Source organism: Protopterus annectens, chromosome 1.part1 (assembly GCF_019279795.1).
Source record: "Protopterus annectens isolate FY-2018-M chromosome 1.part1, PAN1.0, whole genome shotgun sequence".
Lineage (NCBI taxonomy): Eukaryota > Metazoa > Chordata > Ceratodontiformes > Protopteridae > Protopterus > Protopterus annectens.
This window is the reverse complement of record NC_056726.1, coordinates 473,719,266-473,746,251: the sequence shown is the minus strand read 5'-3', so window position 1 is coordinate 473,746,251 and position 26,986 is coordinate 473,719,266. Positions and strand designations below refer to the sequence as shown.

At 39.2% G+C, this 26,986-nt stretch overlaps 1 protein-coding gene across 1 annotated transcript in view; it reads right to left on the bottom strand.

Moving 5' to 3' along the window:
* Positions 1-26,986, bottom strand: part of MAP3K21 (mitogen-activated protein kinase kinase kinase 21) — a gene marked incomplete in the record, with an annotated part of 557,669 nt that overhangs the window by 422,421 nt on the left and 108,262 nt on the right. The window contains 1 exon segment of the mRNA XM_044076148.1: positions 21,935-22,115. Within this exon segment, the coding sequence (XP_043932083.1) occupies positions 21,935-22,115 (181 nt within the window).

The window sequence follows — 26,986 nt, the reverse complement described above, 5'->3', positions numbered from 1 at the left end:
TGGTAACAATCATTAAGTGCACAACATTCCATTAAATCTTGTATCAAGAAGTCAGATTCCTCTGGTTGTCCCATATCAGTAGTTAATAAACTGCCAAATAAAATGCCCAAAAACATCACATTATTAAATCCATAGCTCTTTAACATATTGTCTTCTTAACATAATAAGTATGTGCATGCATACCTCAGTGCCACAGAGGTACTCACTGCAGTACCTCTTGTCAGCAGATATTCTTCGCCTGCTATAAGAATACAGTTTGTTAATACAAGTTCTGTTAACACCACTGTCATTTCTATAAAAGCTTCTGGACAGGATGAAAATTTATATAATACTCATCTCAATCCCACCTGATCCTCTTCAAGGCAAATATTGCTATACAAGGAATTTATAGCTGCTGTAATAAAATGACTATTATCTTTACTTAGTTTATTTCACATTTGTTAAGTGAAATGGCCTAAGGACCCTTTTCAGTCATAACCCAATGGCAGAGAGGCCAGACAATACATGTAAACATATCAAGATAATGTAGAACTACTTACACAGACATTCACAATGGCACTAGCAGTCGTAGCTTTAACACAGTACTGGAATTTTCACTAGAAAAAGATCATTTTGAATTTTCAGGTGGATTTGGTTCATTACTAACTGAGCAAATTAGTTTATAGTTCAAGTTCATAAAATCATCTCAGTGAACACAAGAGTTGAAATAGTAACAACGTCAGTAGTTGGAAAACAATTGTTTCTTACCTTACACACGCTTTCTAGCCTACATCTGTGAAACACTTACAGGCATGCCATTTTATCAGAGTTTTTTTATTTGTAGTTTGAAGACAATTTCACTGACTTGCCTTATTTATTCTGTGAGTTTGTTTCAACTGGAAGATGCATTTTTAGAGAAGGCTTTTTCAGCAGAATTGGAAAGGGGGTCTTGTTCAATTGAGTGCCATCTGGTTAAGAGTGCCATTTGTAATTCAAAGAGTATAATTACAACCCCTACTAGAGAGGGTCTGGTCTTTAAAGGCAGACAGTATCCAGTATTAAAAGAGCTAAGTAAGGGTGTTAAGCAGGATAGTGCCTCATTTCTTACTGAAATTGTAAGCCAACCATTCTTTACTTTAGTGCAGTGGTATTTGTTAGCTAGGTTTATGAAACGTACTATTTTATCCTATACAGTTTGTAACAGTGTGGTATTAACAGCTGAGTTTGTAACAATAAGGGGCAGTCTGTGTGCAATCCTAGGAATGAGTGGACTTGCGACTATGGAGCAACTGGCTTCTGGACTGAGAAAACTGGATATTTAACAGGCTGCTTTAAGTTGTCCTAGTACCTTGTTAACTTGGCTCTAAAGAGTAAAGAGAGCAAGAAGGATGCAACACAATTCATAGGTATCTTTGAGAAGTAGCTGAAGCAGGGTGAGCTGCTCATTTTCAATCCTCTGGGGTCCTTAGTACCCTCCTTCCAACCCCAAATCACTCGTCTGACTTACTAGCTAGAGCAGAAGAGGAAGCAGCATCTCCCGCAGGCAGGAGATCCTTCAGGGCTTACTTAGTCCTATACTTATTGACAGCCCCGGAGCTGAAGTGGTCACAAATGGGAATCAGTCCCCAAAACAGCAGTCCACAGGCAGTAAAGGCATTGAAAGTGTGTCCTGTGATGGGAGCTTGTGGCCCCATGCCACACACTTCTGAAACCCCTTATCCACAGAAATCAACAGCAGTACAAAACACAACAGAAAAAAGAAATATATATATATACTACGAGCTATTCCACTCCCACATCCAATACACAGAAAAAAATGGGTGGGAAAAGCCCACAGCAATAGAGAAACTACCTAAAAACCTATCCAAAATCAGACTCACCCAATTACTATCTACAATAATAATGCTAGGGTAGCGGAACATGTGAGAGAAAGAAAACATCAAAAAAGGATTCACAACAAAGTGGAGCTAGAGATCTAGCTGCTCTGTTAGAATGTGGTAAACAAGATCTGAAGCAACTGTAGAGAAAGCAAGGTACTATGTTTAGCGAGTAGAGGTTGGGGGCCAAAGTCTTTGAAAATGGCCCGTCTTGGATAAGAGTCAGATCCAATAAACTCGCAGGTTAAAGCCAGACAGAAATGACAGCATCAAATCAGATATTTGAAAGTACCTACAAAGTTCTTCTAAGATGCTGCTATTACATAATAGATTTGTCAACATCACTTGATATCATTCAATAACTGCAGTAAAGTCTCTACTTAACTTTTTACATGTACTTTCATCTAAAATGCTAGTATCTTTTTATACTGGTCTATACACATAGAGTAGAATAACGGAGGGGCCACAAAAGTTAAGTTTTCATTTTAAATGTGCAATGTTCATAGATTAGTACAAGGGTAACTGCCCTTGTGGGCCATTTTAAGCCTAGCCAATTATGCCTTTTGGTGCTTAAAATTAACCTTTCCTGTTGGAGTTTAGATTTACATAATCCTTTAGAAGATCAATATTTACACATTACTTTAGTGATAATTATTAGATCAAAGCAGACATTTGGAGGGATCCATACAATGGGATAAAACATTTAGATGCAGCCTCTGCCCATTAATAGTACAAGGGGAGTCCAGAGGTATAATCTCCTATTTCCCACCCACTGATCTAAGTTACAGTTGAATGTGCTCAGGGATGAGCTTTAACTTTACACAGATGGAGAGTCTGCTCCAGATATTCCTGTCCCTCCAAAAAGCTCTGTTACAGCTTCAGTTGGGTCCCTGGACACAATAATTCTGATGGACTTACTTCACATCTGCAAGTCAAAGGGCATCAGTAATGGGTCGCGGGATGCTTTGCACGCCAGACACAAGTTGCCTCTTATGATCATAGGGGGTTACTAGGCTAATGGCCCTGGGGCCCTTCCAAGCCTAACCAAAGAGTTTATCCCCAAAAAAGAAATCTCAACCAGCACCCATCGCCCTTGTCAATGAGGGACACAAGTGAAGCCCTGGGACAAATCTGTGGTTTCCCATCCACTCAAGGTTGTGTTTGAAGAGGGTCAGCAACATACTTCGTTTGACGTGTATGGGGGGTCTATTCCAGAGGTGGGGCAGCCCCTGGGAGACTGATCTGTTTCTCCAGCAGTTTTTGTTAATGTCCCATATTAAATTTAGGCCTTTCGATCAGGTAATATGCAAGGAGTTAGACTTGCGGATATGGAAGCATCTCTAGTAGGGCAGGGTCCAAGACTGCTTTGTAGGCGAGACACGGATTATCTCTGAGCAATCTGTACAATACCGAGCAGAATGACAGTGATTTGAGCTTGCACATATGGGACAGATGTTGAAGGCCATGGACTCTCTTTGTGAGGTATTTCTGTGGCCTTTGCAGTTGGTGTAGGTACATACCCATCAATTTAATCAGGCTACCGATAAAGTGCAGCAAGCTAAATGCAGTTGAACACCTAAGCACAAGCAGCATAATGAAGTACGAAGAAGCAAAAACATTTTTTTTTTTTTTTTAGCAGAAAGAGAGGAGACAAAAGATAATTCAAGGTTAAGAAGCTAAAGAGGTGGGCCTTCACAACGGATCATACTGTACTCAGTAGAATGAGCTCATGCAATCGGACTGGGAGGTGTGTCCAATATCAAATTTATAGTAAAGGTGGGCAATTCAAAAGCCACCAAATAAGAATTCAATTCACTAAGCCTATAATACAGTTGCACAGTTTAAACAGATATGTAGCAAATACTGTTTTAGTTAATAAGAAGTGCAGAAAACAGTTGAAAATAAGCACTTACATTTTGTAGTCTCAACAGGTTTTTGGAAAACAGCACAGCAAGGGGAGAAGGCCTGGCCTCACTCAATGAAGCTTTCAGCAAACAAGCACAAACTGGTTTAAATACTGGCTATTTAAGGCAGAGAAACAGGAACCAACCATTGTTTTTGACTGGATAAACTGATCTCTCTAAAACAGAGCCATGTAGCAGTAAATCTAGCTAGATAAGGCCAAACTTGAAACCCCCTCCCATGAAGCAACAGCTAGGCCTCTCCAGGCAAAAGATCAACTATACTACAAGCTCCAAAGGTCACAACCAGTACTAGATTCAGCTCTATGCTAGTGTTTTTCAAGTGCAGCAACAAGTAAATGAACAGAACAAGCAGAGAAACAAAAAGGAGACAAAGATCAGAACAGAGGTAAGGATTCAATTCACTAAGCCTAAAATACGGTTGCGCAGTTTAAACATATATGTAACAAATATTATTTTAATTATATGCTTCACAGATCTTCCAAAAAAAAAAAATTCTCGGGGGGGGGGGGGGGGGTGCAGATGGGAGTGAGGGTGAATCAGAATGAGAATGGACAACAAAGATACCAAGTTATTATAAGTGCATAACTTAAAAATCTGACGTTGCACTTCTCGTTCTGTTTCACGTATGGGTCAGAGTACCCAGTTACATTCTCTCTTGGGTGGTCAAAAGGAAGGACATGCCAGAGCACTGTCAAGCCAAAAGAATCCCTGCTGCTTCTGAAGACAATGTCCAATTTGCAATGAATCACAAATATATGGGATTTAGACCAAGTGACTGCTGCACAGAAGTCATCAACTGACATTCTAGATGAAAATGCAGAGGATATGACTATAGATCTAGTCGAACAGGCTTTAGGTGAGTAGCCAACTTCAAATTGTATTGCTTTTACACTTAAGAATAATTAATAATCCACATGGCAAGAATTACCTTCGTTATGGCCTGCCCTAGGTGATTAGGCGAGAAGGACACAAATAAATGATCTGATTTTCTGAACTGTTTAGTCCTGTGAAGATAGAAACATAGTTGTTTATGCAACACGTCCAGTAAATGCAACAGATAGTCCCCTTTATTGGAAAAATTGGGAAAGAAGACTGGTAGCTGAATGGTCTGATTAATGTTTGACTTGCTGTCCACTTTAGGCACAAAAGACTGGTTAGTGTGGAGGGAAACTGTCTTTTCTACACAAAACTATGTCTTTCACCTACAATGTTGAAAAGAAAATGGAAGCACTACCTCTCACTTTTCTCCAGTACTTCTTAATGTCCTTAGTACCATCGCTGTACTGAAAGAGTATGGCTCTATTAAATTTGTTCACACTAGAAATATTATAGCTTCATAGGTAGGTACTAGGCTATCAGCCCTGGGGCCTATACAAGCCCAGCCAAAAAGATACCCTTGATTTTGCCACCCAAGAAAACTATTTTCCTGTGCCACTGTCGAGCAGAGCCACAGAGGTGATCCCTGGGGTGAATTTCCTATTTCCCATCCAATCATCAAGATTTTTCTTGAAGAGTGCTAATGAAGAGCTTTGTTTGATATAGATAGGTAGTTTATTCCAGAGTATGGGAAGTCTCTGGGACAGGAATCTATCCCTCCGGCATGTTCTGTTTATTGTGGTGACAAGGTTTAGGTCCCTAGGGCGTGTAGCTCGGAGGGATTGGGATTTCTTTAAGTGGAGCATGTCCAACAGCTCTGGGTTTGACATAGCTTTGTATGTTAGGCAGAGATCACCTCTGAGTAGGCGATATGCGACGGAGTAAAGCTGGAGTTTTTTTTAGACTGTCTGCGTAGGGCATCTGTTTGAGGCCAGTAATCCTCTTTGTGAGGTATTTTTGCGGCCTTTCCAGTTGTTGTAGATGTCTTGTGAGGTACATACCAAAAGGGGCATTGTACTCTATAATGGGACTAATGAGTGATGAGATTTAATTGATTACCTACAATGGTCTCACTTTCAATGCCCACACCAAACAGTGTTTTATATTTTCCTTTCCATTGTATAATTACTTCATCAAAAACAAACAGTCATTAACATCCCTAAAGGGTAGCCCTTCTCAATAAAAATAATACATAAGTTTATTCATTTCACAAATCAATTCTTTGGAAGATGTTACACTGTTGTCCTTATACACTGCTCTTTTTCACTAAACTTCTCTTACATTAAAAGGGTAAAAACAGGAGTAATGCAATATGCATTACTAAAATTAGGTTTCAGGAAAATACCAAAAACGAAACCTGTTTTGGAATCCTGTATATTGCGGTGTCATAACAGTTGAGGCTATTCACATTACAACTAAACCTTAAAAAATCTGCAGTGCTATTTAAAAAAAAAAAAAAGTGTAAGGCTATACTTCATCCAAAGGGCCACACCATAACTCAAAAATAGCATCCAAAAACAAGAGGTATAACTTACAATACCAGTACAAATGAGTTGAATATGAATTTTCTTTCCCAGGCAAATAACAGCAAGTTTGCATAGACAGTGACACAAGCTGCTCCTATTGTGACCCACTCTATTTTGTTTAAATATTTCTCCTTCAAAAATAAAATAAATTTATTATCCAAGACCAATGACATACAATCTAATTTGTTTTGAGAAATTCACAAAAAAAAAAAGACTCATGAAACAAAACAAGTCTTTCATCCTTAGGAATGCATGTAATCAAATCAATAACCTCAACGGTAAAAAAAATTATATTTTTACTAGTCCTCTTTTAGACACCCAAAAAAATCCCAGGAATCTTTCAATAAATGTATTTTAAATATTAAAGATGGGTTTAAATATCTAGTCTATAAAAACCGCCAACGGATACATTTTGGATCCCTGGATAGCCAACTACTGGTGCTAAGTGGGGGCTCAGAAATACTCTTGTGCACTTTAGGGAAACCAAATAGTAGATATAGTGGGACTAAAATTAGCTAAAAAAAAATGTAAAATTGCGAGGGAAATCCCTTTGTCTAAGAAAATATTAACTAAATCGATCTTTTTTATAAGCAATATGTATTTATTGCAAGTTACACCACCATGCAAAATATCAAACATAGCACTCATAGTCAAAAGTGCTGTATATAACAATTCTATCCCTTTAACTGCCTTCATTGATCTTACTGAACTGTCACCTCTAGTCCTTCAACATTTCTTGTTGCTCAAATTAAATTTATAAAAATGTTTTACTTAATAGTTTACACATCTTTACAGGCCTTCAAACGTTTGAATAAAAGGGTTTAGAGTAGATTAAATATACTCTTTCCTTTTAACACCAACGGACTGATCCCTCTGAAGGTTTGCAATGCCTTCAGATTCACTGGAAAGTGTGGCCAGACTCAATGTTCTAATAAACAACCCAAGTTCAACGGAAGTATCAGTAATGTCAAATCTTTTAGTAGGAATAAATTTAGAACTCCCTTCAAATGACATAAAATGGTTCTCAGTAAGGTTAATATGACTCTAAGCACCTTAAAACCTTTGTGATGTGTTAATTTTGAAGTATCATATTCAGAAGTAATTAATTAATCTTCCCCTTCTCCTTTCCCATTTTGGAGAATTTATGGTTTTGGTGATACCTGGGGGCTAAGTGTAACCCTCTTGTACCTATACAAACTTCCCTTGATTGGGCCATGTGCCCTTTTAATCGGTCTAACTGACTGGCTAGACGTTCAGATCTTCGGGGGGGGGGGTCCTCCAAAATTACCCTATTCAAAATCTGTAACATCACATTCAACCACTGGTACACCAGTGTTATAATCACCACCTACTTGTCCACCACTGGTGCCCATTAAGCGCTCTCTTAGTACTCTATGTAGATTTAATAGGGTATGCTATTTTGATATTGATTCTTATCACTCTTCATTTTCTTACATTTTTTCCCTTGTAAATTCCAGTACTTTTTGTCAAATTTAGCAAACACGTCCTGATAACTCAAACATTAAGATCATCCAATTTCCCAGACTCCCTTTGTTAATTGCAGTTCTTTCTGATGAGTAACTATCAGTTCAACACCCATGGCAGTCGAATAATTCAACAAACTCTGGGTAAAACTGTCAGTACCCATACCACTTGGTAAATTTAATTTCAGATTTATTTTTAAACATATATTTTTTATCCTTCAGAAATTCACTGTCATTTATTTATGGGTATGGTAGAAAAAATTATTAAAGTTTGCCACATTGGTTGCGTTTCAAATGCAGTTTTTAATGTTTTAATTTTGTGTGTGTGTGTGTGTGTGTGTGTGTGTGTGTGTGTGTGTGTGTGTGTGTGTGTGTGTGTGTGTACAATTATAGAATTTTTACAAATGCTTACCTTCAACAATTTACTTAAAAACATTTCTAAATTTAGTTTAAAATTGAACATTTTCTGTGTATTTATTTTAATGAAAGACATCATTTTAATTTGTAAATTATGGGCTTTTGGTGAGAAAGTAGTTGATGTCATTTCAGTGCCAATGGTGATGTTCAGTTCTGATGAAGTCCTCTGAAGCATTGATGGGATGAAAGCTTAATGAACTGTGTGCCGATATTACAGGCTTGGTTTGTTCCTTTTTCTTCAATGACTACATAGCTTTTATTAACCAGATGAAAGTTTTCAAGGATAACCTAAAATAGCCAAAGGAATGTATTTGGGAGAGGAACAGGCAAGACTTAAGTGGGATCCCTCCCCATAGAACACGGACGCTTAGGATTACTAGACTTGAATCAATACTTTAGGGTTATACAAACAAGTCTCATACACGCAACACAAGCAGAAAGTAATAAATCAAACTGGAGAGGGATGATCATGATGAAATTGGAGTAGCATTCTGCATCCAAATCCTTAAGGAAAACAACAATCTTACAGATTCATAAAGTGGCAGAAAGTGTTTTAAAATTCAAATCAGCCTGAGAATGGAAAAAGGAGATTTTGCCAGTAACAATTACTGCAAGTCAGGGTACAGAAAATATGCAAGAGGGACAGGAATTTACTGGAGAAAACTGGTAAAAAAATAAAATCTTGATGATTGGATGGGAAATAGGAAATTCACCCCAGGGATCACCTCTGTGGCTCTGCTCGACAGTGGCACAAGAAAATCATTTTCTTGGGTGGCAAAAGCCAGGGTACCTTTTTGGTTGGGCTTGTATAGGCCCCAGGGCCGATAGCCTAGTACCTACCTAAGTATTGGGAGCAAATAACTAGGCAAGGAAAGGGAACAAGAGTGATAAGAGGCTAAGCAGGTTTGGACCAGGTTAGGGACTGCCTTCCCTTCCAGGGATTGATAGAGAACAAGCAAAGAGAAAGGGACAGGGAGTACAAAGTTTGAAACGGACAGGTAGTGCCAAGTTAAAAAAAAAATAGCTCTGTTAGAGTTTTTAGAAGAGTCTGGAGCAGAAGCTGCTGTTAAAAAAGTGAACCTTAGCACAGCATATAAAATACTGCATAGTAACTTTAAGAAACAATTAACAGGGTATATACAACATTTTCCAAAGTCTATAAGAATCAATTGGTGGAGGTAAGAAAAGATTGAGAAGAGAGACTAGAAAGCAACTTATGTAGGAACAAAGGAAGGACATCTGAATGGCTCTCACATACGCATCAAACTCCAGAAGGCTTAGGATTTTTGCTTGGGATTGTTGGCATATCTTTTTTTATACTCCAAGTTGACAGAGAATTGTACCTCAGCTAGACAAGCTAGACAGCAAATTCGAGAGGTCTGCTGGGGAAAAAAAGAACTGGAAACATGTTTGTGGAGAGTCTAATGAGTTAATAGATTAAAAAAAATTCCTGTAGAATAACTGATCAGAAATGCTGAAGGAGCAAATGGCTGTAACAAAGCAAACTATACTTTTGAGCTGGATCAGAAATGCCCAGACATAGTATATAGCCTTACTAAGTTTAATGGCTGCCGAAAAGGAAATTACTAGAAAACAGTAATCAAAATCTAAACCAAATGTAACAGAAGTACTAAACACTGCAAAGAAGATAAAATAATTGGAGGTGGTATCTTTAGAAAAGAGAATGCACCAAATTATGCAGAAATAAAATAAGTTTGTGGAAACAATACATGCAGAACAATGTTTAGGATGAGGAGTGAGTTTAAAGGAAGGCAGGAAGTGAACAGTATGTTTATTATGTCTATTTTAGAAAAACATACATAATGTATAATGTAAGAAAATGAAAACATTAATATTCTTTTTCTTTTCTATTAATGTATGTAAAGCCTTTGTCTTAAATGATGATTTAAAAAAAGCCACTTGCTAGGCTCAGGTTAAAGAGGTCAAGGAGTTGATCTGCCAGTCCTTGCTTAGTACTATTAAACAGGACACCGGGTATGCTTTCAGGCCATGGGATGAACTATTCTTTGTTTTGAAGAGTACCTTCTTGTCCATGCTCTTTTGTGATGGTTGCTAGCATGATTTCATAAAGGAAAATAGGATTTGGAAAGGATGTCTCTACAGTGTAAGTGGCACTAAATCTGTCAGTATGTTGACAATACCTACTGGACTTGAGTATGAATAAGCTCAGAGTAATGCTATTTCTCATTTTTTCTGACATGACAAATCTGGTCTTTGGCTTCTCCAGCTAGATGAGTTGATGGGATGCCTTCATTCTTTTCATGTGCTTTTTTTCTAGTTTCTTATTTGTTTACATTCAAATTATGGGACCAGCTATTATGTTGTATTGGTTTAAGGATTTCTTCCTTTTACTATATAGTTTATTAATGCTAGAGGATCACCACACCGGTTTACTTTTATACCCATTTGCTTAAATCTACTTGGGATTGCTAATTTAATACAATTCTCTAGGTACGAGTAGAACATCTCCATCATTCTTTGCAGTATCAACATTATTAGTAATACCATTATACTTGAATTTTGAGACTTCATCACAGATTTGTAACAGACAACTGTCTTGTTGGCTAGCTCCATCTGGAATCTGGCCATATGCTTTAAGCAATTTAAGGAATGGAGATAGTGAGGGGTGGTACTTGGCACACACACTCTCTTCCGTAAGCAATCCATTTTGCTGGACTCCGCCAGGGGAAAGATGGCCTGAGCATCTTTCTGAAGTCTGTTTTTATATGGCAACCGAGACAACAATATTGTCCATAAGTAGTCCTGTGCTTTAGTGGGAGAGGTCCTTGGGACTCCATAGGACCCAGTCTAACTTTGGGGGTTTAGTCTCTGATATGTCATGTTCTTTACATGCACACTAGCAAAGCTCACCATCTTCTTGGCAGGTAGGGCTACCTAAGTTGCTGGTGGGGCAGACCGAACACCTCCCGAAGGATCAGTTTCTCAGAAGTAGTAGTATCAGTGGGCCAAGATCCTTCAGAGACTCATTTCAAGGATTTCCCCAAATTCAGGGCCATATGAATGGGAATGGAGAGAAACTTCTCTGTTATCAAGATCCATGTCCAGGCATCTCATCTTACATAGGAGTGGAACTCATGCAAATATTTAGAAGAGGACTCCTCCCTGGATTGTCGGACTCAAACGGCATTCCATTCTTGGGTCATGTTGGAAAGAGGAGTAACTGAAAAAAAATAATAAAGCTGGGTTGTGTACATGAATGGGACCATCATGGTATGTGCCTGTTTCATGGCTAGAAAACTCTACGTGTCCTCCGTACCACCTCGGTTGTCAGTGCTGAGGATGCTGGCACAGAGAACACCTTGGCCACTAACAGAGGTCAATGGCAAAATTATGACTCCAGCAGTCCTGGCACCAGTGCCACCGAGTTGGTCTTCGGCACAGAGATGTCAGATGTAGAAAGCACAAACAATGAGAAAGGACCCAAGGGGGCTGGAGTTGATCTCAGTGCCAAGGACACATTAGTGCCAATAGCCTAAGGACTTGTGACTACCTGTGTCAAAGGTCCTGGCATTAATGTAACCAGTGCCAAGAAGACTTAATACCATGTACCATGGCTAAACTCACTGCTAGTGGCAAAGAAAAAGGCATGGGTTCCTTGGCCCCTCCTTTCTGATACTCTTGGTGCAGACTTCCTTGGTCCCCTCCCCTCTGATACTCTTGGTGCAGACAATGGGCCCTGGTAGGAATGGAAGAAGTAGAAGGCAAGGGCTCATCTGTATCTGCCCTAGGAAAAGGGTGGACCATGAAAACTCTCTACTCCAGATGGGTTTTTAAAATGGCCACCATAGTCTGTACAGTGGACCTGCAGAGCTATTCACCAACCTGAAGAACCTGAAAGTTAAGGGCTGAAGTTGAAAGATGGTACAAAAATCTGGACTAGTGCTATAAAGGGAAGCTACCAAGTGTTTTCCTGTGAGCAGAGTCTGGATGATCAGGGCTAGAGAAACCAGGAGATGTGGTTGGAGGCAGTAAAGAGCTCAGGAGAGCCCAGATACAACTAGCAAAAAAGAGTCCCCAACCTGGAAACCTTATCTATGGAGGAAATAATTGGAGTTTTATTTTTCCCTATTCCTCCTCTGAGGTTTAGAAGGTTGAAAAGAAAAGAACTGTGGAACTTTTCAAACCATAAGTGTTTTATAAAGTCCCCGAGAAAAGTCCTGTCATTTCTGTTGAAGATCCCCAGGTGCAGGAGTAACAGATGATGTATGTTTTACTTTTTCTTTTTGGGGTTTCTAAAGTAACCATACATGAAGTACATCCTTAAGGAAACCTGGGACAGCCTCACAAACCAGCATCAGTGGAACAACCATTCAGTTCCTTAACAAATCACAAGCCTAATCTTTCCCTTTGCAGGCTTAACAACAGTCTTACTGACTTTACAGGAAGGGCCAAAAGTCTGCTTCATACTGGTTTCCAAAGGGTTTGTACCAGAGGGAACAGGACCAGAAGTCTAATAGTATGCAAGTTTGTCAGTCTCAGAGGTGTCCAACTCAGACTTTCAGAAAGAAGATGACAGACATCTTCAAAACTTCAAGATCATTCTCCAAGTAAATTTTATAGGATGACCAACGGCTCCTAAAAGTCTCTGAAACAAAACCCTAGCATAACAGTCCAGGATATTATGGTTAGGTCTTAAAGAATAAAAGCCACTGTGTATGCCTAGCCTTAAAGAGGATTTGCCAACCAAAGAGGCATTTCCTTTTCTTAGAGGGCATGAATATTTTTCAAAGAAAAACCATAGAACCAGCGAATTTATTAGATGTAGGGGACACCCTTGGTTCTAATCGGGCTATGGCTCAAGCAGGTACTGTTTCCAATCATTCAATATACCAGCAGAACCAGGGTTCAGCTCCAGTTACATCACGAACTGATTTGGGGGAAGGTGTCTTTCGCCAAGTGTGTTTTACGGACATTTTAGAAAAAAAGACATGTTTTTCTTGATTCACATGACCGTGGTAACGAACATTTTCCAAGGAAAAACATTTATGTAAACGAAAGTCCAGCTCTTACTTTAAGAGACATGATTTATGGTTTTGAAAAGTTACTATATAAATATAAATGTTTGCAAATAGAAAACAACTATTTACATCTGTGTCTCAACAACAAGATAGTTCCTCAGGGGTTACGGTTCTACAAGTACCCCTTTGGTATTTCATACACAGCAAATGTAATGAAGGAGTTTCAATGTTTTTTCGATGAATGTGTTTTTTCTTTAGTGTTGAAATTGATTAAATACAATGATGTGCAGTTAAACAGTTTACTGACCGAACTGAATAGTTTGCATCAAGATATTATTAAAGATTTGTTATTTGAACAATACCAAGATTTATATGACAAGATTTTAAAGAGAACTGACATTAGGGTTGAAAAAGTGTTTGAGAGGAAACAGAACAAGTTTTTTTAGGGATAAGGAAAAAGTTACCCCAAGCCTCTTCATACCACTAATCATGTTTCCGATATGGGTACTAGGGAGGGACCATCTAGAAGGTCAGGTTTACCATTACAACAAAACAGGTTGTCATCTAAGCCAGAGAAAATTTCAACACCTGACCGGAATTCAATATAGGGAACCACCTGGTTACCATACACGGACACTTGATGAATTAGATTCCTTTCAGGAATCCAATGAAGTTTTTTTAGGTCCACGGAGGTCGGAGCGTCTAGCCAACAAAACCCAATACGCTCCCACGTTGGATTCCCATTCCAATTTCCATGGGAAACACTATGGTTGGAAAAGCAGGGGGACAAGGGGCAGATAGAGCCCATTACTACACACCCTAACGGAATAGTTTTTGAACATCAGGGGTACAAAATTTATAATTACACGGATTTGGACAAAAGACATTTTCAGTTGTTTTCCAAAGGATTCAAATTCGTTAAATCCTTTAACGGCGATTTAGCCCAAATTTTAATCGACCTCAAACTATACCTCAGGAAGTTAAACCTAAGGTTAACATATAACAAAGAGGTCTCTAGGAAGAAAACTGAAGACGGGGACACTCACAGTGCCACCAGAAGGAGTGTATTTAATCCCCCCCTCCATCCTGTTCTGAGTACCTTTCAGAGCATACATTTCTGCAAGTTTCAGAGCATAGTTACCAAAGAAATATATGATCAATATGGTAACAATGTAAAGGGTTTCAAGTACCATTACAATTTGAAACAGGAAGAAGTGAAACTGTTGGAAAATTTAAAAAGAGATAATAATTTACGATATATGGAACCAGATAAGGGAGGTGGGCTGGTTATTTTTAACCAGACAGATTACAAAAATGTTTTAACCAAAATTCTGGCTCAAGATAGCACTTCTAGTCCAGCATCCTATAACGAGATACAGATTGCTTATCACAGGATTGACTCGCTTTTGGAAGAATATTTGGTAGAACAACGTATTGGTCCAGCAACTTACCATTTTCTCAACCAAACCCACCCCACTATTCCGGGATTTTTTGGGATACCTAAAATTCAAAAAAAACATTCTCAACCCCCCTTTCAGACCCATTGTTTCAGCCAGGGGATCCAAGACACACCCACTAGCTGTGTTTATAGACCAGAACATCAACAAGATAGTGAACCACCATGAACATCTTATCAAGGACTCCTGGGACTTTTTAGGTAAGATTAACAACAACTTATGGTCCAAAGATAGTCTATTTACAATAACTGATGTAAAAGATCTATTTTCTTGTATTCCCAGGAAGGAGGGTTTTGAGTATTTTGAGGAAAGTATCCACAAACATTCTGATTTATCACTGGACAAGAAACTTTTGATTTTGGAATTAATGGAAGTGGTGTTGGATAACAATTTTATCATCTTTGAGGGTGAGTTTTATAAACAAGTGAGTGGTGTTGCTATGGGGGCGGCTTGTGCCCCCATCTACGCCAACCTTGTTTTACTGGAATGGGAAACCAAACATGTTTTCCAGAGTGCTTTTTTTGCTAACATCAAAGCTTATTTCAGATTTTTGGATGACATTTTTGTCATCTGGGAGGGGACTCAGAAACAGCTCGATGATTTTATAGTTCACATTAATGGTTCTACATCCTTCTTGTCCTTTACACACCAAGTGAACAGTAACAGTATTAATTATCTGGATATTACACTCATTAAGACTATGGGAGGTTTTAAATCCAGAATATATAGAAAATCCACTTGGTGTAACAGTTACCTCCATTTTGACAGCCAACACCCACATTTTCAAAAAAGAAGTATTGCAAAAGGACAAGCAGTCAGGGTGGCCAGGATGACATCAGATTTTGATGATCTCCTACAGGAATTCACCCTATTGGGTGAAATGTTCCGTGAGAGAGGGTATCCGAAGGAGATGTTAGGTGAGATCCTGGGTGAAGTGTACCAGGGATGGGGTACTCGTTACCAACCATTACTTGGCCAACGGTTGTCCAGTCAGGTCAAGTCTGTACAGGAACCTAAGGACTTTTTAGGAGCATGTTCTATTGAACACAACAATTTTTCTGTGTTTTTTAAAAAGATTTTGCAGGACAATTGGTCTATTCTCAAGACCAATTCGGATATTATGGAGGTGGTAGGAAGCAAACCTACCTTTATACACAAGGTGGGTATCAACTTCAAAAGAACCCTAGAAGGGAGGGATACATCTTCTAGATATGTTAGGGGTACCCACCCGTGTGGTAGATGTGTTCAGTGTTCATGCATCCATTTAGTAGATAGTATTTCCTTGAATAATGGACTTGGAAGCATAGTAAAATTCTGCAAGGGCAATTGTCAGACCAAGATGGTTGTTTACTTGGCAACTTGTAGTCACTGTCCATGTTTTTACGTGGGCAAAAAGGAACGGGCACTTAAAGAAAGGATATATGAACACAGAAATGACATTAGAACTAGAAAGGAAACCAGTGCCCTCTACAAGCACACCTTAGTTTGTCCTTCCACTCCACATTTTAAATTTGGTATTATCGACTTTGTCAACATAGACTCCAGGGGAGGAGATACCAAGAACCTTCTGTTACAGAAGGAGATCAAATGGCAATTGAGACTCAGGTCCAACATCTATCCTGGTCTCAATGAATACATTAATATCAAGGCAATTTTAGTAGGCAAGGCTAACAGAGTGTAAAACTATATAAAATCATACAAGTACAAAGTTCGATTTTTAACCAGATCAAAACAGATTTATAATTTATAAATTTATTTTGCTAGGTAACCTTTTCCGGGAACTAGGAGTGTATACCCCATCCTAGTAAAGTCTGTCTTGCCACCTAAAACTAGGTCCTTTTGGACACAATGTTTTTTCACCCCCCATTTCCAGGTCTATTTTACTATAATATCCTGGTTATTTGTTCAACAAATATTTGGTTTTTCGACCAGGAACAGTTTGGCTGAAGATTTGTAGGATGTATAGTTGATTTGTAAAACATTACAGTTTTTTTAAGAACCTTTTTTACCATTTCAATTGTGTCTTTGAATCTTATACACACATATATTTACCATTTTTCATAATTTTTCTTACCATTTTCAACATATATATTAGCATGATGCAGATATAATTTATTAATGCATTAATATTATATATATAAATATATAAAAAAGTTTTCACTGCACCAGTTGGAACCATGTGTAAATTACAGAAGCTGTAAAAGGAATTATTTTTTTGAGAATTATCTTGTTGAAACACAGTGTATCTTTAAAAATCTTCAAATTGCTTAAATGTTTAATTGCTTGGATTTTAATTGAACCATTGAAGGGAAGGTTTCATATATAAAAACTATCTGTACCAGTGGCATTTTATCTGAGGAAGTTTGCCTTGTAGCAGACGAAAGCGCTGATGGTGGATTTGTATTTTCATTAAAAGACTTGGTTTTTATCCTGGTGGAACGGAGATTTCATTTTACAGTCTTTTCTTGGTCACTTTTGGTAACTATTTTTCAAAAGTCAGACAAAGGTTCAGTAATGAGAAAAGTTCCCCAAACAGGGTATTTAGGTCTTTGCCTGGCTCCAGTTGCCTTCGCAAGGGAATGCTAGCAGATTAAGCTTCAGATTCAGAACAAGATGAAGTATTGCTTTCCGGACTGGTGGCAAAACAGTTCTAAGGATTTTCCTGCTTGCCCATCCCTTAAGGCCAGCATATAATCTTTGTGCCTATGTCTAACGTCAGACATGTGGAGAGTGAGGAAGGAGCACCCAAGTATACTCCATTGCCTGAATGTATTTTATCCTTGGCAGGATAAGTCCCATCTGCCATCATTACTGAGCTGTACAAAAATAAGGCATCCCCATCATAAGATAAATTTACTCAGAAAAACATAAAGAGCCGCTACACCGCGGAAGTTCATGAAACTTTGTGGTACATCTCTTTTGGGTAATGATGATGAAGACAATGTTATACTGACCAAAAAAAAAAAAAAGTTTTATTGCAACAATTGCAGCCATAGTGAGTAAGCCACTTCGATGGTGTCCGCTTGTTTAAAGGCATCCTCTCTCTGATTTTTTTTTAAACACAAATTGTCGCTCCGTTTTCTTTTCTCCAAATAAAATCTCAGTTAACCATGTAGATCAAAGCATACCTCTTATGTTCCCTTGTTCTGGGTTTTAAAAGGGGGAAGAGAAGGACTCAATTTAAGGAAATCCCTTCCAGCTTTGGTTAGTAACACTGCTAGTTGGTACAAATGTTTTTTTCATTTTAAGCAACTTATCTGTTTAAACATTTTAAGGTCCTTGTGAAATTACTATCTCTGCTTCTATTTAACTTTTAAAGTGTTCTGTTAAGCTCCTATTTAGTATGTTATTTTAATTTTAAAGCTTGTAAACTATTACTTACAGATTAATTAACTGATGTAAGGTTATTTACCATGCTCTGATGATTAGATGCTGGTATCCATCTCTGACTGAACCAGACTGCTCTGATATAATGTACCGGTTTACCTTTATAATGCCGATCCTGATATGGGCAACTCGACTTGCGCGAAGGCCTAAATGCGATAAGTCGAATTCCGAATGTGCGAACGGCAAACCCTCACCCCTTTTTGACCCATGGTAGCATGGGTGTGGAGGTGTTGTGCGGCCGGTAATGTCGAACGTCGAATGATTTTCAACATTTAAAAATTTTCGCGGTTTGGGTTTGCGCAAAACACGTCGAAGAAGTGGCCGTTCGACAAAGTGCAATCGCCTATTTAAAGGTAAACCTAACGTACCACCAGTTCCTACATTTGACTTAATTTGTAAGAGTGGAATAGAACTGATAGTGTTGTATAAACTGGTTTATTTCACCTAGTAGCAATTAACTATTTTGGGCCAAAAGAAAGGAGGTTTTAATGCAGGAGGGTATTAAACAGCATTCCTTGTAAAATACTTGGACAGAAAGAGAGAGATAGTGTATGTGTGAATGTGAGTACAGGTGTGTGTTAACAGTTTATTCTAATTACTGTAACTCTAGGTAGGAGGTGTAGCACAGCACAGCACTGAGTTTATAGAAATGGGGCTGGGCCAGGGAAGCCATGGCCTGTAACACTTCCTTGTAGCTGTTCTATATGTGGACTATTTGGGTACAGATGTAATCCACTCGTAATCCAGGTTTACAGTGCACATTTTCTATATGCTCTCAAATACAATCTTCATTTGCCAGGTTATTTACAGTGATTTATATTGATATATACTTTTATATCAATTAGTTTAGTGCCACCAATATGAATTATAAGGCCACAACCCTGGTATCCTTCACTCCTTGATGGCATTGGGTGAATTTTGTAAGCCTGTGCCACCACATACTGTGGGCATGGTACATATTTAATACCCACAGCCCACTTGTAAGACAAATAGGCTGGTCTATGGATCATTTTCAGCTACAACCTGGGTTACAATGGTAACTGCAGCATACACATTCGACAACACAAATATACATAAGATACCTGCATATCTAATTTTTTTGTATGGTCCATTGGCACATTTACTGGAGATGGAAAAATCCAAAGGGTATGGGCATTATGAATAACTTATATGAGAAGATAGGATCTAGACAATTATCTGAAGTAAAATGTGGTTCATCTAATCCTAGATTTTACTTAAATTGTAAAAGAGGAACCCTTCAAAAATATTCTAAGTGGGGGGCTGCCTCATTAGCTAGGGTGCTGGATGATAATCTAGACGTTTGGGAATACTCTTCAGTTTGTTTTGTGGGCATCAAATAATAAAACCTTAGCTTCTGAGACAGTAAAAGTGGGCAGTCTCACTGACATTGTAAGTGGAAGACACTTTCATTAGCAAGAATGCTAAACAATGATTTAGTAGCTTGGGAGTGCTCCTCAGTTTGTTCTCCGTTGGTCAAATCAGACATATACAAGTTCATGAAACTTTGCGGTGCATCTCTTTTGGGTATTGATGATGAAGACAATGTTACACTGACAGATCCTGTGCAAGATGAAATTATAGAAGAAAGAAGACAGTTGAAATGTCAAAAATAGTGTTCTGCTTAACTTTGAACAATCCTACAAAGGCAAGTATGGAAAACTTTGAACAATCCTACAAAGGCAAGTATGGAAGGAGTCCCAAACACAGGATTTAACTTGTAAGCGCTTTTCTCCTTTTTATTTTCTATAGAATTTCAGAGCTAAAACCAAGTACACAATCCAAGTTTAAAAGGAGGATTGCGTAGTTGGTTTTAACTCTGAAGAAGTTCTACTGAAAATAAAAAGAACTAAAGTGCTTTGTAGGACTGTTCAAAGTTCACTTTTTTTTTTTTTTTAATTCTACTCCGCTTTTTGTTGTTCTATAGTTCTGCTTAAGTTACTACGCTCCATATTCCTTAATTTGTACTGCAAGGAACAGGAATACAGCACTAAAACCATATTAAGGATTAATGCTGTTTTAATACACACAACAGACAAACAACTTGCCATTCTTACTCTCATGCATCTCTCCCACACTTTAAAACTTTCACCATTTCTGTCCTTATTCCATCTCTCAAGTTTAGTTTACAGACCACTACTCTTCTCCATGACAGAGCACATCTTTGTATTGTCACATTGTCCCAGGATGTACATTTTCACACTTTGGCTCTCTCGCTATTCAATAAAACAACTCTTTCTCTCCCCAGTTTGCTTACATGATTAAGTTTATACAAGTTTACTGCCCCTGATGCACATCCATACTTACCTTTTTCTGACTAGAATATCAATGGCTAATGGCTATATGCCAATCAAAAGTGGAAAGCCTACTTAATCTACATCAATTCCAAAAATCTGGCAGGTACAGATGATCTTTCAGTAGTACAGAATGAGACTAATTTTAACCTGAAATGAAAGACTAGATGAATTTATTCATTTAAGTTCTATGACAATTTTCCACCACAGGCAGATTAAGAGTGATAAGTGCTTTAATGATGGTCACAGTTAAAATGTACAATGGGGGAGGGGTACTGATTGCACATGTAACATACAAGGGCTTTTCAGTAGTTACAGTAAACCGTAATTTAAGCACATGCCAGGAAAGTTTATTTTTCACATGCAACCACACTGGCCTTTAACAAACAACAGTGAAAAACAACTGCAGTCACTGAACAAGTTAAACTGACAAGGCTTGAGAAAAAAATTATCATAAGATGGGGGGGCCTCAAACATTCACAACTGAAGTGCTTGATGGGCATCACTATGACTCCAACAGAAAAAAATGACCACGACAGTCAGAATAAATATATGAAGAAAAGATGAAAATTGTTATCTTCCATGCGATAACACCTCAGCATGGCCCTCAGTGGTTGATATAACTTCGTAACTTGCGGTGCTTAAAAATGTGTTAGTGGGGGATGCATTTTACAAGCAGTTTACCAGCATCCCACAATGTAATCTTAGCTATAGCACAGTAATACCACAAGTTTGAGTGGCAGCACTCTGAATTTTGGTATTCATGCGGAGACTTGCCAGTATCTTAGTACGACTACTTCTGAATTTTATTGGTAACAAGCTAATAAACTTGCTCATTTAGGGCACTTTAAATGTTCTACTAGAAACATTTTCTAAATCACCTGCTTTAGCTAAACCTCTGTTTGAAATTCCAGCTATAAAACAAGTCTCTTGGTCACTGCTTTTAATAATGATCCGCGAGTAACAATTACTTGAAAAATTTGTTCCTACACATATTTTAGATGCTGACATTACACTAACTGAAAAGCAGATCCCTAATTATAACCTTGTTAAGGCTGAAAATGACAGGTGTAGCCTTCCACTCTGCACTTAATTTTCAAAGTGTTCACGTGTGGCAGCAGACGCTGTAAGAGACTGGAAACGAATAATGTGACATTTCACAGACTGACAAAACGTTATGCATGAAAACTACAAACTCTGGAACAGACATGAAAGAGGAAATGTAATGTTTTTCTTAATATCTGTGACATCTGTGTGGAGCAGTCTTAACAGACAGAATAACATCCTGCAGCAAAGCTACATGTGTAGACAATGAAGACTATACAAGACATCATTTTGTAATAGAGCAAAACGTTAACCAACCAACTGCAAAAGTTAAGGCTCAGATCCAACAAGGACAGATAAATCAGGAATCCACAAACCACCACTAGTATTTTAAGGCATTAGATCCTTCTGGCTGGCATTCTTTTTATTTTACATATTTACAAGTGCAACATTTTTGAACCCATTGCATTTTTAAGCAAATTCCAACCTGAAGCATATTATTTTGGGAGACAATACAACAAACAGAAAAAAAAAGAAAAGATACATGAAAAAAAAAAAGCTATAAAATGTAATGGTATGGTGCCAGTGTTCACTATCTACTTAGACATAATGCAGTTTAATATTCTTTTTTGGTCATTAACACCTCTTACCTCCACACATCGCTGCCTTTAGAAAACATTGATGATTTAATAACTTCAGGTGCCATCCAGGCATAGGTTCCTGCTGCACTCATTTTGGTAGTTTTGTTCCACTCCCTTGCCAAACCAAAGTCAGTAATTTTCAAGGTTTTGTTGGCGATGTCATCATTTTCTATTCTTTCATGTAACAATACTACATAAGAAAGACATATTAGAGCAGTCTAATGATACAAGAAAGGTTCATTCAAACTACACTGAAAATTATGGGATACTACCACCAATATGTGAAGAGATCTTCTGCATCCCATTTCCAAGTAATTTCTTAGATGGCATGTCAAATTCTTAAAAATCTCTCCTGTCAGTAGAAAATTCAAGTTATTTCTGAAGTCTCCTGGTGAGTAGTGCTGGCCTCAATCATGTCTACAAATTTTCATTGCACTCCTGTCCCTAGAACCTTTTCAAGTACAAATAAACGACAGACTTCGGGTCTTCACAAGCTAAGATTTGTCAGCACTGCTGACCTTGGTCACAAATCGGGATTACATCCAAGATACAATCTTCACGCATTAGCATAAAGCATAAAGTACTACCAACTCACCTGTGGTCTTCACTAGCTAGAAGGCTGCACTGCATTTTCTAGCTCATCTCTTAAAGTCTTAACTTTCTGTCATCAGTCACACTATCCCACACTAACAGATGACTTGCTTACTCAGAACACCTGAAACCAGTGCCAAGTGAACAAACTGTGAGCTCATCAGTGCTTACCCATTACACAATTAAACAAAGTTATGTGCTTACCAAAAGAACACGGCTGGACAAGGAGATCTCTCCTTGTTACTTGCGGGAATAATGTATCAGAGGTAGTTTGGCATCAAACTCCGTAAGGCTACTGAAAACATCTCCTTTATGAATAAAACTTTGCCTGTAGACCTTTCCCTCCCTATCTGTAGAACATCAAACAACACGAGTATTAAAAAAAAAAAGACAGACCTTTAAACCAAATTAAAAACAGGAAGAGGAAGGCATACGGATATATTATGGAAGGTGGGCATGCTAATCCAGAAATATCATTATGATAATTACGTAACTTCTGTATGTGCTATGTTAACTGCACGAGTCCCAACTCCCGAGCACATCTTTCTGGATGTCTTCCTCATCAGGATATACATCTGATTAATGTGGCTCCAAAGGATGACCTAGATGTTTACAGTGTCTTACAAAAGTATTCAGTGAAGGATTGGTAACTGCTAATCAAATTTCTTCAAAGACTGCATTATACAAGGCAACCTGTGAGGTAACCATTGCTTATGCTTTACTGCAATGAGCCTCAAGTTCACATGCCAGAGAGACTTGCTGTACTTTAACAAAATAACTCAATGCAACCTACTGACCACTTAGCTAGCTAGAAAAAAGGTCCTTGCTACTGGTGGACAGAGGGAGTCACTCATGAGGAATTGGAAAAAGTACAGTTGTGTACCTACCATAAATGTAGACGTTAGAGTGTATTCACTGTTGCAGTCATTACTCTTGGGTTATCCTGCTGGCAGGCTATCCTCAGTCGGCCAGAATTCCAAAGTCTAGGTCCGGCGTCGGTTGCTGTCGCCTTTTCCCTGACGTTAGTGCACCAGGGGTATAAAAAGATGCAGCCAACGCCATTTTCTTCAGTTTTTCTTGCCCCAGATGTCAGGTGCCCCCAAATTGGTAGGCTGAAAAATAAATCAATAAAAAGGCATGCACAAACATAACATTTCCTTCATCTACAAGCAAATACACCAAATAGGTTGTATAGGACAGAGAAGTGCAGATAAGTCCCAGCAAAGAAAAGGGGGATGGTGGGTGGGTAACCTGGACTGCAACAGTGAATACACCAACATCTACATTTATGGTAGGTACACAACTGTACTATTTTCATCGTGTTTCACTGTTGCAGTCATTACTCTTGGGTTGAATCCCAAAGCTGAGAATGGGCGGCTGGGCTAAATAGGATTAGGGGAGGCTATGAGGCCCTGCAGAACTGCAGTGGCAAAGCCTGTCGACGTCTAAGTGTCCGTCAGTTGAAGGAAGCACAGGCTAAACAAGCTGATACGTCGTGGTCTGGGCCTAAGCAAGGAAGGCAGTAAGAGTGGAAATCCTTATGAGGTATTTGTTTCCCACAAGTTAAACAATTATTTACTTTGTCTGACATCGGCTGAGGCAAGAAAGAGTCCCCAACGGGGTACTTAGCTTTTTTAGAAGTCTTCGGTAGCTGAAATCTCTGGATCTGACCGACCGGCACTTGCGAACAGCTTCTGCTTCGGGCACCGCGCGGCAAGAAAGACTGAGGAAAATGGCGTCGGCTGATGCCTTTATACCCCAGGAGCTATGACGTCGGGTGAAGTGCGACATCAGCCGAGGCCAGACCCAGATTTTGGAATCCGGCCGACCGAAGGGCTGCCTGAGGCAGGACAACCCATATGTTATGACTGCAGATGCATCCTTAAAGGACATCTGTACTATTTTCATCGTGTTTCACTGTTGCAGTCATTACTCTTGGGTTGAATCCCAAAGCTGAGAATGGGCGGCTGGGCTAAATAGGATTAGGGGAGGCTATGAGGCCCTGCAGAACTGCAGTGGCAAAGCCTGCTCTGGACTTAGAGTGAAGAGGTAAGTGGTAGTGCTTTGTGAAAGTGTGCACTGAACTCCAAGTTGCAGCCTCTAAGATATCCTTGGTTGGTACTCCTCTGAGGAAGGCTGCTGAAGTGGCTGCTGCTCTGGTGGAATGAGGCCTAATGCCCTTAGGCACTGATTTGCCATGTTGAAAATAACAGAAACGGATGCAATGGCCTATCCATTTAGAAATAGTCTGTTTTGAGATAGCCTTTCCTTGTGATCCTGCATCATATGACACTAAAAGTTGCTCAGTCTTTCTGAAAGCTTTAGTTCTGTCCAAGTAGAAGCGTAACTGCCTGTGTTTGTCCAAAGAATGCAGAATTTTCCCACCCTTGTTCTGTGGATTTGGATAAAAGGTAGGCAAGTGAATGGTTTGGTTGAGGGCCACACTGGACACCACCTTAGGCATAAATGTAGGGTTTGTCCTCAGGGAAACCCTGTCTGGATGAAAAATAATAAAAGGTTCCACAGCCATGAGTGCTTGTAACTCCGAGACTCGCCTAGCAAAGGTTATTGCTAGGAGCAGAGCTGTTTTCCAGGATAAGAATTTTATATCTGCTGTTGATGCTGGCTCAAAGGAGGCAGTGTGAGTTTTTCCAAAACATAATTGAGGTCCCAGGCCGGAATGGGTGCTCTCCTTGGAGGCCTAATGTTTTTGGCCCCTCTGAGGTACTGCCTTATTAGAGGAGGTGAAAAGATAGGTGGTTCCGTATTGCAATGGGCTGAAATGGCAGAGGCATGGAATCTTTATTGATGAGAAAGAAAGGCCTTTGTTCAGCATCTCAGTTAGGTATTGTAAAATCTGAGGGATATTTGGTACACACGTGTCAATGCCTTGTTCCTGGTTCCAAGCGCAGAATCTCTTCCATTTTTCTGCATAAGATTTTCTGGTACTGGGCCTCCTGGCCTCCAAGATAACATTCATAACAGCTTTTGAAAGAGGAGTGTTCTGAAAGGCTACATTATCCGCCATGCTGCCAGATTTAAGGTCCCGGAGTTGGCTGTGCAGGATCTGATTGTTTTGCTGGGTCAGCAAATGAGAAGTTTGAGGCAATATCCATGCTGGACCTTGAGACAAGCTCTTTAGGATTGGGTACCAGTGCTGGCATGGCCAGTCTGGTGCAATCAGTATCATTTTTGGCTTCTCTTGTCTGACCTTTAGGAGTAACCTGGGAAGGAGAGGCAGTGGAGGAAAGGCATATACGGTTACATTTTTCCAGCTGAAGGATAGGGCGTCCATTTTCCATGCTTGCCTACGATAAATCCTTGTGCAAAATCTCTGTAATTGGCAGTTGTGAGGGGAAGCAAATAGATCTATGTCTGGGCATCCCCATTTCCTTATTATCATGCTGAAGACTTGTGGATCCAGTTTCCATTTGTGGGGATCCATGAGGTTTCTGCTTAGTTTGTCTGCCAGAGTATTTGTTTTTCCTGGCAGGAACTGTGCTTGCAGGTGAACTTGAAAAGCCAATGCTGTGTCCCATAAGGTCATTGCTTGCTGCAGAGGGGGTAGGAATGTGTACCTCCTGTTTGTTTATGTACCACATGACCGTAGTGTTGTCTGTCTTTATCAGTATCTGTCCTGGATGAAGCAGGTCCTTGAAAGCTGTCAGGGCATTTTGAACAGCTAGCATCTCTTTTTGACTGATGTGAAGAAGCATCTGGTTTGCAGGCCATGTGCCCTGAATACATTTTCCTGCCATATGGGCCCCCCAGGCATAATCTGATGCATCCGTTATCAGTGTCTGTCTGGCTGTGGGTAAACTGAATGGCAGACCCTTGTTGTGGTGACAGGCTTCTGCTGGCTGTGGGTAAACTGAATGGCAGACCCTTGTGGTGACAGGCTTCTGCCCACCATCAAAACTCCTGTTGCAGGCAGAGAATGAGTGCAATTACTGTCTCCAGGCTGTGGCAATGCTGAGTCCAAACACTTTTTACATACCATTGTAGTTTCCTCATATGCAGTCTGGCATATGGAATTAGTAGAATGCAGGATGCCATGAAACCAAAGGCCTGCAGGATTTTCCTTGCAGATAAGTGGGTTTTTGTTACCAATTTCTTGAAGTAAGTATTCAGTTGCTCTTGTTTCTCTGGCATGAGATAAGCCATCTGGGCAGTTGTGTTTAAGCTTGCACCCAGGAATATTATCTCTTGAGAGGGCACTAGTTTTGATTTCTTTTCGTTTACTGTGTACCTCAGGCCAATTAGTAATCTTTTTACAAATGCCAGATGCTTTAGAAGAATGTCTTTGTTCTCTGCTTGAATTAGGCAGTCGTCCAAGTAGGGATATATTTGAATTACTCTTTGTCTGCAAAACGCAATTACTGGTGCCAGGCATTTTGTGAAGACCCTGGACACAGTAGATAAGCCAAAGGGCAGTGCAGAGAATTGGTAATGCATTGAGCCAGCTATGAA